The sequence below is a fragment of the Limanda limanda genome, chromosome 4, assembly GCF_963576545.1.
Source record: "Limanda limanda chromosome 4, fLimLim1.1, whole genome shotgun sequence".
In the NCBI taxonomy this organism is placed as follows: Eukaryota; Metazoa; Chordata; class Actinopteri; order Pleuronectiformes; family Pleuronectidae; genus Limanda; species Limanda limanda.
In genome coordinates this window covers 771,540-787,155 of record NC_083639.1, presented here as the reverse complement: position 1 = coordinate 787,155, position 15,616 = coordinate 771,540, and the positions used below count along the sequence as shown (strand labels likewise).

The following is a 15,616-nucleotide window of genomic DNA, read 5'->3' as shown; positions in this document are numbered from 1 at the left end:
TACTCCCGTGCCGTATCAGCACCATGATCAAACCTATCTTCTCTCCTTAAACCACCCTGTGTTCGCTCTCCACCGCTCCGCTCCCCCCACCCCCCCCTCGCCGACACGCCGCTCGGTGGGCACGTTGGCAAACTGTTGTTCTCTGCCGAGACCAGTAATGAAGCGGTAAATTAAAAAAAGGTGGGAGCCGCGCGCCGCCTGGAATCACTGAGGAGGAGCTGGGCAGGTTCATCGATTTGCTTCCTACTTCTCTTTAAGTCAAGAGTCAACTCTATAAAGCAGCTGCTGATATAATGATCTGTGAGGTTTCTGCATAACAGAGTGGATGATGCTCATGATGTCACCGGTTGTTTGGGGACCATCAGCAGGCTCCAGTTTTGCTAATTTGCAAAATTAGAGCATCAAGGCTTTCAGGGCAGTTAAAGTGCAGATCAACACGCTGGTGAAGGATTGCGTGGGTTTGCAGGAATGCAGATTATTTGCTGCAGTGGTGAAAATGTCTCTAAATTTAGAAGTGCAGATTCTTTGGGAGACTTTTTCTAGTGGACTGCATGTGTCTGTTTCCACTGACATTTCTGGAATTTCTACTTTTTTGTATTGATTATTGATTTATCAAAGGTGGAGTTTCGTATAAGGGGCTGAATTAAAGTTATTTTCAAAATGCTATGTGACTTTGGTCAAGATGAAATCACCTCAACAGGAGACGTGACTCTGACGCAGCGTCTGTCAGCAACTCTGAAACTTCAATGATTTATAGTTGGCCTGAATAGTTCCCAAGTCCTGCTGCAGACGGACTCTACCCAGAGGAATCGAGAGGAGTCAAGATTTTAGTCGTTTAGTGTAGAGCGCCTGCTCCTTGGGCGATGACAGACTCTCAGGCACAGCACTGTCACAAACAAGCAGCGTCTCTGCTCTCCCCCCCCCCCCCCCCGGGGGCTGGGAGTCGCTCTGTCGTGTTCAGAGGGAACTCGCAGGCAAAAGTGTGAAATTCTTCAGGAAATAAGCTGCTTACCTTTCATGTATATTTAATTTCTTCACTCTTTTTTTCCTTCCATCTGCAGGGGAGGGAATATTCTTATTTTCCTTTCTCTTCTCTTCTCACTCTCCCTCTTTCTTTCATCATATAGCTGTGTGTCACATTGAGAGTTTTGCTGTTTCATGGACAGTTTAGTTCAACTTTAAGCTCAGGAGCAGTTTAACTATCTCAGGTCAGTGTCAGTGGAGGATGATAACACTTACCGAGCTCTCATACATGCACATTGTACACAAACCTCTATATTAGCTACTGCCCCGAACGTGGCTTTCTCTTTTTCTCCGTGTAGAAAAATCTTGGAGGTTTTTACGGCCTCTGGCCTCCATCCATCACCAGCAGCTAGTGGGCTCGCTGCAGGACTCGGGCTCTCTAATCCTCTGCTTGAATTACCGTCTTAATGAGCAAGAGACCGGGACACGCACGGTGACGGCACCTCCATCATTCACTCGCCCGCTGTCACTCTCCCATCATTCACCCTCTCTGTTTCACTCTCGCTGTTTCTCTGTTTCAATTACCTTTCCCTGCCCTTTTTTTTCAAGCTTGGTTTACTCTGCTTTTCTTTGTGAATGCAGCTTTCTCTGTTGTGTACATCATGAAATCAATAACTAATGGGACCTTTGCAATTTGCTGACTATGGCACTTAACATATTATATTATATTATTGTCTCTATATTATGTTTTATTATCTGTATTATATAGTGCAATGTGTTCTTAAGATTCTAATAAATCAATATGCAGGGGATAAAACAATTCAAGGGTTAAACATGGAGTTTTTGTGTTTGAAATATTAAAATATTCTAAATGAACAGTTTAAGCTACATCTATTTATTATTTATATATTCACCTGACCTCATATTGAGCCCTGGCATCAACCAAATTAATATAAACTGCACATACCTGTCCTTCAAAGTATTAACTATCCCTCCATCCATCTAATAATCCATTATCTATACATCCTCTGAGGGCTGCAGTGGGAGCTGCACATAATCCCACTGACATTGTGCGAGAGGCGAGTTACTGGACAGGTCACCAGTTCATCTCAGGGCCAACATACAATCAACCAGTCACTCTCACATTGACACCTACAGTTAATTTAGTGTCTCTGCATGTCCTTGGACTGTGGGAGGTAGAAACCCAGAGAAACTCTGCAAGTTTGAAATTCAAAGATCTCTATTTGGGAGGATCCACTCGTAGTGAGCAAAGATAAAAACACAAACATCTTCTCTGCAGGCAGGACACAAGGCAGAAAACTGGCCAAACTGACATTTAACACAGTGCACAGCAGCAACCAGACAAGCTGCTCTTTGATTAATGGACTTTTCTTTTCTTTTTCACAACTCCCGAAATCCACTCTTCCTCCTCTCAGCCGTTTATTTAGCTCGATGGCAGCTCCAGCCCTCTAAACCCGCAGCTCAGGCTCGACTCCTCATCTTTTAGGAGCTGTGCACCAAATAATGGAGGTTTTCTCAAGGTAGGAAATCAATACTCGGGTAGAAGTAGCCAAGGCAGGAGGAGGGAGCAGCCACAAGATAAATAAAAAACATAGATTGGTGGTAAATAAGCATATTTGAAGGGGAATATATCCCCGAAATGTGTTTGACAGTCACACAAACAGGGAGAGGATTAGCAGAGATGGTTTGTGTCACTGTGCCAGTCGTCCACTTTAGTTAACAAGCAGCCAACTCTGCTGCTGCTGATCTGTGTCCCAGCAACACCTCAGGGTCAATTCTGCTGAACCGGCCAAAATGAAAAGTATTAGTTTCTACTTTGAGGTCAGTCCTGCGTCGTTCATGCTAAAAGACGAAGGACAGACCAGAGACAGAAGGGAGCAACGTCTTTGTGGTCAGTGGTGAATCCTTGAGTCTCCTTCTCTGGGTTTCTGGGGGATTGGCTCCATCTCATCTGGATTCCTTATGAAAACACTGTGGCGGCTCCCGAGAGCCCTGGAGAGGACGAGGATTTCTCTTCCATGGCGGAGAGCCCAGGGTCACATGCGGTCCCTGGACTCCCCGCCGAGATCAGAGATGGGCAGAAAGAGTTTGATCTCACACAGGCGCTCTATCTCTCCGCTACACACACTCTGTTGGCACAGGTACACATGCACAGTAATGCAGGGACGGGATCTGTGACCTTTCCACTCGTTTGGCAGAGCTCGCCTTTGTCTTTTGCCAAAAAATGTTCCCCTCTTTTCTTTCTCGTCATTATGACAGCAGAGCCCCCAGCCATCTTTTTTCATTTCTTTTTTTAACTGACGTAAAAACTTTGCACAAAATCACAATGTCATGGCCTGCCATTTCTGACTGAGTAGCTCTGATGTTTCTGTCGTGACGTCCTCTCAGTCCAGGGGGTTTGAGTAAGTAGGTCTCAGCAGAGCACAGGGCGTCAGACCTCACAACGCTTGAGTCCACGTTAGTTTCAGCCCAGAGCACGAGGACGCACGTGGATTCAGCCTCAGTACACAGGCTTTTTAAATTTAAACGAATAGTTTCACATTGCTCCAAAGAGACGTGCTGTCATCTATAGAAACTAATGTGGTCCAGCTCATATGTTTTGTAGGAAACATAATTGTGACCAGTTTTCTAGGCATGTAATGAAGATATGTTGTTAATGTGTGTATTCACCAATTTTCAAGTTTCAAGTTTCAAGAGTTTATTGTCAAATGCACAGCAATAACATGAAGCAGTCGCTGGCAATGAAGTGCTTGGGTCACAGGCTCTTTTATAGCAATGTTCAGAATATTACATGCAAAAAAATATTAAATAAAATAATAGAAAATAGAATATCAAAAATTTAAAATAGAAAATAAAATATAGATATATATAAATATATATCTATATATATATACACCTGAAGAAAAAACAATAGTGCAATTATGTGCAATAGAGCAAATATGTTAAGGTGCTGGTTTAGTGACCAATATCCGCAATATAAGTGACTACAGCCTTAATAATTCATAATAATCATGAATAACTTTTATAAAACATATTTGTAATACTGTTATTTTATTTCTGTTTATTAAAAGATTTCACCTGGGATGCAACCCCCCTGTTATTGCCTTTTGTAAATTATTAATGAACAAAACTAAACATAAAATAAACATAATAAAAATAATAATAATGTTGATGATGACAATAATATTAATATATAATATTTGTATAGTGCTTTTAACAATACTCAAAGGCATTTTACATAAAAACGATAAAAGCAAGTAGCTACAAATATAAAATATTCATCATCACAAATATATAACACACATAGTCATAGTCAAACATTTAAAGCAGTTCAGATAAGGTGGATTTTGAGTTTTTAATGTTTTAAAGGTGGAAGGTTCAGTGCAATTTCTGATTTAAAGGTAAAGACGCTGTCGCCCCAGGTCTGAAAAACCAAAGAAAACTCTCTACTGTCATGTTGCTCCTCTGGCTTGTTCATTAGTGGGTATTCGGGCTTCATTCTTCGGATTTCCGATCTGTATGGGACAACAAGCTGTTCCACTCGGTACGCTAAGCCAAGCTAACTGGCTGCTGGCTGAAGCTTCATATTTACTGCTCGGCTATAAGACTGGTATTGATCCTCTAATCTAAGCTGACTCCGGGCGAGAAAGCAAGTGTTCCCTTACAAATGTCGAACTGTGTTTCCTTTAATAGCGTAGCTGCACCAAATACTGTGCACCGCCGCCTCTCGTGCACTATTAACCAACACTGCATGTTTAAAACTTCGTACGCTGACAGAAAATCGTTGCTTTCTTTGATAAAGCGTCTCCATATACAAACTCCTCTCTTGTCTGGTTTAATTAACTGCGTTGGATCGACTGCACTCTCTCAATAAACATGTTTTGTCTAAACGAGCAGGCCGCTGACAGTTCATCTGAAGGTAGATCCAACGTGTCATTGTCTGCACTGCAAAGGAAATTACAGGGAGACGGTGTAAAGTTCTGCTTTAAAGGATTTGCTGCTCTCACTCAGCTGTACCCTCGAAGCTCAGCGAGCCCTCATTATATTGTGTGCGACTGATCCACAATCGGAGGCTTATGGTATATATATCGGTGTGACACCCAGGATGACGGCTCAGGGAGATACTTGGCAGGTACATAACTGTGGCTCAAGTAATTGGGCTACAGGGGACATATTTTTATGGACCAGAGCCAACGCCGGCAGGCAGACAAGTTGGTAATGAGAAGTAGCAGTGGTTCCCACACATGATGCAGTGTGAACTGCTTCTGGTAACACAAGCTGTGGTATCAAGGCGTTCTGTGGAAGGGCTCTGATGGTTTTTTTTGTTTTGTTTCAAACAGATTTTTCCTCCTCTGCTCGGGTGCAGCGAAACTGTCACAGACCAATTAGGGAGAAAATATTACGGCTGAATAACAAAAGGGGAACGGCAACATAAAGTCACTTAATAGGCCATTGGGCTATCACAGGCTGCAGAGCGGCTTCCCTGCTAATTGGCGCCGACTGTACAAGTGTCAGGAAATCCGATGAGGAGAAGCATTAACGCATTTCCGGAGATTCCGTCATAGTTGTACCAGAATTTACCATTTAAGGTTGTCTGATGATGTCTGTAATGGTTTCTGGACGGCATACTTCTGCCAAGGAGGTGGAATACACACACACACACACACACACACACACACACACACACACACACACACACACACACACACACACACACACACACACACACACACACACACACACACACACACACACACACACACACACTCAAACACATACACACAGACACACACTCTTTATGAGGATTTTATTAATGAACATGCACGCAGTAGAGTGCATCCCTCAACAGCCCAATAGTCCCATTAGATTCAGTCAAGCTGCACTACATCACACACTTTTATAGATATTTAAGATAGATATTTATTAATCAAGATACATCAATTATTTGCTGGGGAAACTGTCAAAAAAAAGGTTGAAAGTATTATTATGTAATGGATTTCATCTGCATCCTCCGTACAAGTTTGAGTTGTTTTTGTGTATTCTTGCTCACAAAAAACAAAACAACTGTAAAACAAAAGAATAAAACTGATTTGATCTTATTGCCGGATCTGACCCCTGATCCGGATCTGCAACAGGTTCTACTCTGAGCATTACCACATCCTTCCTTCTGGTTTTGTGGTAATCCGTCCAGACGTTTCTTCATAATCATGCAAGGAAACAAATATGGATGAAACCACAACCTGCTGCTCCCCTGTGATGGACTGACAATCTGTTCCCTTCCTCTAACCCAATATCAGTCGGGTTCGGCTCCAGGATTCACAAAATAGCAATTGGATGTATGGATGAATGAAGATGCTGCTGTTCAGCCACATTGAGGATCTCATTGCCTGCAGGAGTGATTGTAATCATTAAAGTCTGATCCTGATCCACCATTTGCTTCTGACTCCCTCAGTTGTTAGTGTGGGGTTTCTTCTGTGTGAGTCTGCAGCTTCTGTGATGCTGCTGCTGCTGCGCTGGTTTCCTCTGACATTGAAATAGGGTTGATCTGAGATTTTAAATTGCCTGTTTTTCTGAATATAAATGACTGTTTACGTTAGACCGCTGCAATCGACCGATGGTCTGCCCGGGTTGTTTCAAAGACTTCTTCATGCACACACACCCCCCCTCCCCTCTGTCCTCCCCATGACCCTGAGAACGAGTCACCGGGCCGAGTGAATGGATGTATTTGCTCCATAACCATTGGTGACAGTAAATTTAGGTGACAGAGATTGCTGTGGAATGTGGCTCAGATGATTGGTTCATGCTTTGGACTTTGTTCAGCCTCCCGAGCAATAAACAACCGCTGTCGTGCCTCCTGTCCGGCTGCGGTTATTTCCAGGGAGTTTACAAGTTTGGTGGCGCACCACCTAATTAGCCTTGAGTGCAATCGTGGCACGGCCCTACTTACTTATTCATGGAATACGGTTTACATAATCCTCATGCTAATGTAATCATTTGGTGTCCATTTGTGCCTGGTGGATATTCATCCTGGGAGGAAGAGAACTCCCATCAGTGTTGAAATAGACTGTGGCTTCACCACAGGAGCAGAACCTGCACTCAGATTGGCCTCGTGTCATTTGCATTGACTCTCCGCTCCACTGAGTGAAACTCATCCGCACCGGGAGGCTGCACAACACGTCGCCTTCATCGCCTTTCATAACCCAGATTTACCTCAACTGTTTACTTCATTTGATCTGTTGCCATCCAGAACATCGCAATTATAACTTTTTAATGCAGTTACTCGTATGGATAAAATTAATAACCCCCCTCCGCAAGCCAATTTCAATTATTCATGATTCACAGGATGGCACCAAGTTCTTTTTGGGGGGTTTTGTCCCAAAGATTTAACATCCACCAAGTCTGTCTTGCACAGAGAGAGATTATAAAGACATTGTTATAAAGTGAATCCTCTGCATCAGTCAACCAAACTTTATCTGTATTGCCCCTCTCGTTCAGGTTAGTGGAGTTCAAAGTGCTTCACAATTGACTGATGAGTCAAGAAAAGACAAAAATGATAGAAATGAGACAATTAGATTCGATAAAATAGAGCTCAATGGTTTTACAAACAAATCAAAACAGTACAAATTCAAATAAATATTTATAGAATGATAAAATGGAATGAAATTTCAAACTAAGATGCAAAAAAAAACATTTAGTCCAAAGCCAAAAGCTTAAAAGATTTAATTGAAAGGTTTCAACACTTCCGGCTGCTTACCCTTCAGGTGGAATGTTCCAATGCTAAAAAACCTAACCTATGTTTATGTCAACCTATGCTGTCTGTGCTTTTGGGACAAAATAATGTACGATGAAAGAAAAACATGTTATTGCCTTCCACTGTTTGTATTGTTCACTTGAAGTGGGGCACAATTATACCTCGTTGTTTGATGTTTAACGTGTATCAAACCCGTTCTAGAACATGATTCATGTCCCTTAGTCAGATCGCGTAGATTTTTATCGGCACTGTTCCCATGATCCTTCGCTGCTTCACGACACCATCAAACTAGTTATTTTGTCATTGTTCGGATTGAAAGACCGCTAGTGGCCAAAGTTACATATTGTACGTTTAAAGACTTGCCTCAAACTAGTGAAGTCAAACCTCAGCAGTCGAACTCTTTATGTGACACATCTCATTGCGAAATTGAAAGACAGTCAGAATATGTTCAATACTGAAGTTTAATGGTTGTATTTTTGTTTTTTGTTCCAAAATCAAGATTAGGATTAACTTTATTGTCCCTCGGTGGGAAATTTGTCTTGGGCTCTTCACCCATGCTGCAGCCATAAATAATACAAATGGGCCCACACACCTGCATCATAAAAGATAAATAAATGAGATCCAATCTAAAAAGTAATAAACTAAATAAAGCACTGAAGCAGCAGCACGAGGCAGCCGGGGTCACGGCAGAGCGCTGCCATCTGATGTGTGAAAAATGTGAAAAGACTCGAACCTGTTTGTATCTCACTTGATGAATTGAGTTCAGAACGAGAGAAAAATCCTAAAAGCACAGCACAATGTAACGTCATTCGTCTGTTCGCTAACACAGAATCTCTAAAGTCTGCTCTCCTGTTCCATCTCTGCACTCAGGCTGCTTATTGGAACACATGTGTTGATTCAGTTCTCTTTTCTTTTCTCATTTTGTCCAGGCACCACACGGCTTCCTCGAGATGCGGAGGTGCCTGGCATCGACTACAACTTCATCGATGTGGGAGACTTCCGGATCCTGGAGGAGAGTGGACTTCTCCTGGAGAGTGGCACCTATGATGGTACCTATCACCTCAGTGTTAATGTGTGTGTGTGGCTGCACTCTCTTAACCACATGATTCACCCTGACAGCTCTGTGTAATGGAGTGAAAGCTCGATATTCACAGTCCTCATGACGCGCAGACTCCCTTTATGAAATGTGACAAGGGGGGGACAAAATGTATTGATCAGTGAAACCCGATTAAAGACTTGTTGGAAGTCACAGTCAGATTAGCAGCTGTGCTTGAGATAAACTCCACTGTTCAGATTCTCCTCTCTGTGTGTAGAATGGGCGGCTGAGAGATTTAAACCCATTTTTGGAATGATCCGGAACGGGTGGAACCAGAACTTTATTTAATATTGCAAAATATAGTTTCAGCCTTATTAGTGATATGCACTCCGAGACTATCCTTCTAGTTTTCTTTTGGATTGTGGAGTTTAAATGACGAGGTAGCTACAATTTTTAAATAAACATATTCCACATTACTTTTTGTACTGACTATCTTCGAATATGACTTGTGCCGTTGCTCTTTGGGATTTGTATCTTATGAAGTGTAAGGTTTTCTAGGGCGATTCAAAAATTAGGGTTTCTCAGGTAATCACTTTAGACTTTAAAACATCTACTATGAATTATACATTTTAACTGAATACCTTAATCTCAGTGTGTACTTGAAAAAATACAATATGTTTTAAAAATGCTTTAATGGGCCCCGGGAGGGAATTGGGTTTTGTTAAAAATAAATAGAGACCAAGACAAAAACAATAAATAGAAATGCTAAATATTGGTAACAGTGACACAAATGGAGGATGTACTCATCACTTAAGGAAAAGCTATTGTAAATAATGTATGTGTGAATTCAACACATATGAACACATGTAAAGCTTGTGTGTAAATCTACTTTCACACTAAAAATTGTTTTCTTGAGTCTGTGTCAGCACCTCTTGGTCCGTTCTTGAACACAGCCCACAGTAAGTATTCACAGCGTACTGTGTGAGCATGCAGGCAGCTGTAGCACCTGATGGTGACCTTATGTAAACCAGTAAACCTGCTGATCCTGCCGGCTGGCTGCACAGTCACACATCAGGAGGTCCCACTCGTGTTCTTACTCTCAAGTCATGCTTTATTCATGGTATAAACCAGCCTCCTCCTTTTCCTCTCCCTCGCTCCTCTCACAGACACAACAACCGCGAAGAATCGGCTCCAGACAAGAATCCAGACTTGAACTTTTAGAAGCAGTTTAAAGTACAACCAACCCCTTCCCTCAGCAGTAGCCTACTTATCTTGCATAAAGTGAGACGATGCAAGATTCTCTCTCAGCTGTGCTCGGTCTCCCGTTACAGGAGGGCTGCGTAATTCACTGTTTTAAATACGTAGAGTACAAACGGACATTTGGGGACAAGTCGATGTAGAAGAAACAAGCAATCGACAAGTTCAGAAGCACCTCGTCTCACAAGGGTTTTGGGATCTGGCAGTAAACATTTAAACAGAGCACTAAAGTCACTTGCTACACATCTATTGAAATGGGTTTACCTGACTTGATAACGAGTCGACAACTTCCCTCACACGTCCCAGCGTCAAGCGAGCAAAACAGCACAAAGGAAGACAAAGGAAACAAGCAAATACTTTCTTGTTCATTAACAGCAATGTCCTGGATCCTCTGGCTTCTTTTCGCTCTCTCCTACGATTGAAATACTACAAAATTCACTCTTGTTTTGTTAATTACTCTTTTCTTTTTCTTTGTTTCCTCCAACAATCTCCTCTAAGGTTACTTTGGTGGCTCTACCGTGATGCCACCCTGGGAACGGCAGGCTAGCTGTCTCTTATAGCTGTTAGCTCTGGTTGTTGGTGTTTGACGAATGTCGTAATGTTCCAGCACGGTACACAAGAGTTATCTAGTGCTGTTCTCCAGGGGGCGCTGTGGAAAAGACAGACACTCTATTCTCCCTATTTCAAGTTTGTGTACCATTCAAAATTATTTTTAAGCTGTCATTCCAAGGTATGAAACCCTAGTGTTGCTTGGAAACAGTTTTTTTTGTCAGCAAGTAGCTGCAGTAGATATCTCCCCGTAAGAAGTTTACATAATGAGGGATGTTCCAGCTTGGGAAGCAACGGAACGGCCACATGTTTACAATTTCTTACACCTTGTGCCACAGAGAAACATAAGCCCTCGCCCTGCATTCTGAGGTCCCTGAAACTCAGACAGCCGCAGTGTATTTGTGTCATGAGAGGATTGGACGAAGGATTTCTCTCACTTTGCTTGATGATTATGGCAATAATATGATAAACTTACTGTTCTCTTTAAGCTCATTCTTTTTCCCAGCAAATCCGAGCCGCTGTGAAATGGGAGAGGATTTTTCCTAAGTGTTCCAGGGGCGAGCTCTGGTCGTGTGAATGGACCTTCTCTGCTCCGTTCTGCCTGTTCCCTTTCAGCCGCATCTCGCACTTCCTGTATGATGGAGAATTAAAAGATAAAGTCAAATCCTCATTCAGAGAGAAAGCGCCTTAAGGCTGAGAGCAGCTCTGGGTGTGCACAAGTGTGTTGCTGCCTCTGTGTATCTGTGGAAGTTTTGTGTGTGTGTGTGTCTGTGTGTGTGTGTGTGTGTTGACGGGTTATGAGGTGCATATTTTGACGTGAAGTGTGATGGGCCTGTTGAGGCAGGCTCCTCCCAACAGTCACTGATCCCTGCGATAAGGTGCCAGTCCTCTTGCCCTCTTCTTTGTTGCACCGTGCCGATGACATTCGATGCAACATGTGCACAGGAACACACATGTATGGACACACAATCATACATCCGCACACACACAAAATAAATCCTGCCCTTCCTAGTGTCCTTCGGTGCTCATCTAAGAACGAGAAGATCAAGTTTCGAGAGCTGCCAAGCCGCCCACAAGCTCCTCTGAGCTGCAGCCAGGCAGGATTTACACCTTTATAGAGAGGTTGACTTTGGGCAGAGAGGAAGAAATGGAGAGAAAACCGAGGAAAAGCATATAACAGGGAGAGAGTGCTGATATAGATGCTTGCTGAGCTCCTTGGTTCCCAATGGAAACCTCCTTTCCAGTGGAGGAAGGGCTGCCTTGGCTGAATGCAGCTGTGTGGATTAGCTTCTCAAAAGTTGGAAGGTTTCAGTCCGGTCCCTGTGAGAGAGCTGAGCACTCGGATAGAGTCACAGCTTCAGAAACCCAGTCAGCACTCCAGCGCTCCACGGCTGTACTGTGGCAGCGGGTTGATCTCTCAGCAATACACTGAACTCAAAGAGGAGCTGTGAGGACTCAGATGGGAAACGGGATTAACTCCATTGACTTGTGCTTCAAAACGCAGCCTTTTATTTTGTCTTTGAACAACAGGGAAATTAACAAGGGCATGCGTCCTCCCGTCCTGGTCACATGACCCGTGCTCCATCTGTGTGGAGCTCATGAATTGCCCTCAGTTTATAAGTGCACAGTTAGTGAGATGTGCTCACGGTAGCAAGCTAATGGGATACTTAGCTAATCATAATGGTCTCTCTAATAGTCCCAAGTGACTTGCCTGGATGCTCATTATGTTAATGCTTCATGTACAGTTTTTCTCTCCTTTAAACATATCTTATGGGCGTCATTTGATGCATTGTGCACAGATTCAATTTAAACACTCTCTCCCAAACACATGCAAACCCAGCCAGGCAGGACTGTGTGTGTGGCTCCAGGCTGCTCCATGATTGCTCGGGTACATCCTGGCGGCTCCACGGTGGTCCGGAGGGTCCGAGGCTGCCGGCCAAGCAGACATCAGCCATCTGCGCCAGACGCTCAGAGCAAGTCTCTCTGGACATAAGGTCCCTTCTCAGTCTCAGCGTCGCCCAGGTTCAGGTTGGGTCACTCTCTCAGAGCCGCACGGATCAACCGGACAAGAACTGGAGAGTCCAGGGCAGTGAAGTGCGAGACTGGAGGAACAGCTGCCATGAACAGGACACAGGACACAGGAAATTTCTGCCAAATCGTAGTCTTCTTCCACCCTGGTGTGTTTGGACCTGGAGATAATATTGGGTGTGACTGGGAGCATATAGGATTCACAAAGTAGTTGTGATGTGTTGATACTGGGCAGATGCAGTCTGCTCACGATCTTGTCAGGATGAAAGAGAGCTCATGACCTTGAGCAGCGCGTGCATAGTGTCCTTGACAACAGGAGTCCTTTCATTACCACTCGCTGATTTCACCACCATGAAATTGCTCGGCGCACTTTGAAAGAGAGGGAGGCTCGCTCGTCCTGGCTCATCAACCCCGTGACACGAGAATCGCAAGTAATGTCTGAAAAGCTCCTTCACTCATCAGCTTACGAGGCTTCCCTCCATTTGTAACGGCAAATAGTGACACACAGCTCCGCCGACGCTCTGCTGCCACAAACACACACACACACACACACACACACACACACACACACACACACACACACACACACACACCTCTACATTGGCATCACACATCTATCAGGGGCCAGGAGACGTGAATGTAAGTAATTAATCACAGAGGTATAGCGTGTGGCTGATGAATGTCAACGTGCAGCAGCAGACGGGCATAGATTAGCCAGCAGACCCAATCTCCCTCTGCTATCGCCGTGGCAACCCCGTGTTAATGAGGACGTCCCTGACACATGTGGATGAGTGTCGCTTCGTAAACAGTCGAGTCAAGTGACAGGGGGGGGGGGGGGGGGGGGGCAGGCTTTCATCCGGGCCCCCTCCTCCTCCTCAACCTTTCCGATGCTTTGAGGAAGATGAGCGTAGCTGCCTTAACCCAGTTAGCTGTGCATTGTGTCGTCGTCACGCCCCGAGGGGATGAGGCTAGGCATCGAGATGGGCTAACACCCCCCCCCCCCAAAAAAAATTGCTGTGGTGTTACTGTATCGTGCCGTAAAGCTGCCGGAATGACTCTGATGTTTCCTCTGAGCCCTCTGTTCTCCCTGGCATGCGTGTGCTGTTGTCAGCTTTCCCTCTTTGTGCCGAGCTATAAAAAGATCTGAGCCGATAAATGTTGCTCTTATGCAGTCGGAGCATTTGTGATGTGTGCATGTTTCACGCTTAAGCACATCAAAGGTTGGTAATACCACGGTCCCACAGACAGCTGGGTCCAAAATTAAAAATAAGATCAAGTTTACGGAGGCTAATTAATTTGCTGAAAATCCCCATTTCCCAGTGGCACATCTCCCTATTCTTTAATTAATCTAATTATAAAATCGTGATTTAGCCGAGCCCGCTCCATCTGTTGAGCGCACATTGTAAGAGCCTCGTAAATATTTGACCTTACAAATTAATTGCGAAAACATTCATTTGATATTATTGCCTGAGCACGTCTGACAGAGAAGCATTTAGCAAACAAACATTGGTAACGCACGGTACAGATGTAAATTAGCATGCATATTATATATAATCCTAATAGGGGTTTTATACTGTGACTAAATTGAGTTTCACATACTGCTCACCAGCCATATATGAATCACTCCATGAGCTAAATCAGCAAATCATTTAACAGACTCTTATACCAACACCCCTCCTCTTCCTCCCCTCGTATCTCCCTCCCTCTCTCTCTCTCTCTCTCTCTACTGTTATCTAACAGAATAATTATTATCTATCACAGAAGGTTTTTTCGTCTTTAGGAGAAAAAGAAAGCAAGCAGAGAGATAGATAATTGCTGTATTCAATGATCAGTGTAATTAGTTGCCGGCTTATTCCAAGCAGAGGGATTTTAATGTGTCATGACAGGTCTGTGGTGCGGTTATCAATAGAAAACAAAGCAGGGGGTTAGGAGACATGGAAATCATGTGGAGGAAGCAGACCGTTGAAACATGTAAAGAGTCAACCATGACTGTCAGTGTGTAATTTATTCAAATATGGTTCATAGGTTCAGTTGAACTCAAGGTGGTCAACTTTCAAAGGTCAAGGTCGCTGTGACCTCACTGACCCCATGTGTTTGCCTCATGAAAGTGATGTTTTGATGTGTCACGGTCACATTGGCCTTACAAACCCTTTTAGCCTCATGAACATATTATTTTAAGAATGCCTCAAGAGAATTCTTTCAATTTCTTTGAATAGATTTGAGTGGTAAATGGTTAAAGTCGTCATGACCTAGCAAAACATGTTTTCTGCCTCTTGATGACGAATCTCAAATCTGCCTTTAGGGAATTTCTTCAAATGTTTTACCAGTTGTCGCTTGGACTCGAATATGAACTGATTAGAATTCAGTGGTCAAAGGTCAAAGGTTACAGTGACCTCATACAGATAATTCTTTCATGATAGATTTCTCTCCTCTGCCTCCTTTACATTTACATTACTCGTTAAGTTTACATTACTTAACGAGTGAGTCTCTCATTCTCTCTATTCTTCTCTTCCTCTCTCCAAGGTAACTTCTACGGGACCCCCAAACCTCCAGCCGAGCCCAACCTGGTGCAGCCCGACCTGGTGGATCAGGTGCTGTTTGATGAAGACTACGTCGGTGACGTTCCCAGAAAACGCACCACCTCGGTGAGCAAGATGGACCGGAAGGACAGCGCGGTCCCCGAGGAAGAGGACGATGACGACAGGCCACCGCTAGTCAATGGATTGCCCGGTGAGTAAACGGCAAAATGTCAGGTTGAATAACCGGATTTTTTCCTTGCTCTCTTTGTCCTTTGGCTGTGACATGAGGCATTACGTTAGGTCACTGTCTGTTTCCCTTGTGAGACATAAAGACTGTCCACAGTTTGATGTGTTTGAGGACACCTTTAGAACTCTGTAAATCTCCACACGTAACATAAAAGAGCACTTAAAGATTGTTTCACCTCGACCCTCGGAGCAGATTGATGATCTCTCTTAAACACTTGAACCATCCACTTATCATTTATGTGCCGG

General features: G+C 43.7%; 1 protein-coding gene across 1 annotated transcript in view; it reads left to right on the top strand.

The window, feature by feature from the left end:
* Positions 1 to 15,616, top strand: part of LOC133000315 (membrane-associated guanylate kinase, WW and PDZ domain-containing protein 3-like) — a 140,328-nt gene that overhangs the window by 95,867 nt on the left and 28,845 nt on the right. Inside the window, exons 3-4 of the mRNA XM_061070213.1 lie at positions 8,665 to 8,784; positions 15,129 to 15,335. Coding sequence (XP_060926196.1) covers positions 8,665 to 8,784; positions 15,129 to 15,335 — 327 coding nt within the window. The remainder of the gene's footprint in view (positions 1 to 8,664; positions 8,785 to 15,128; positions 15,336 to 15,616) is intronic.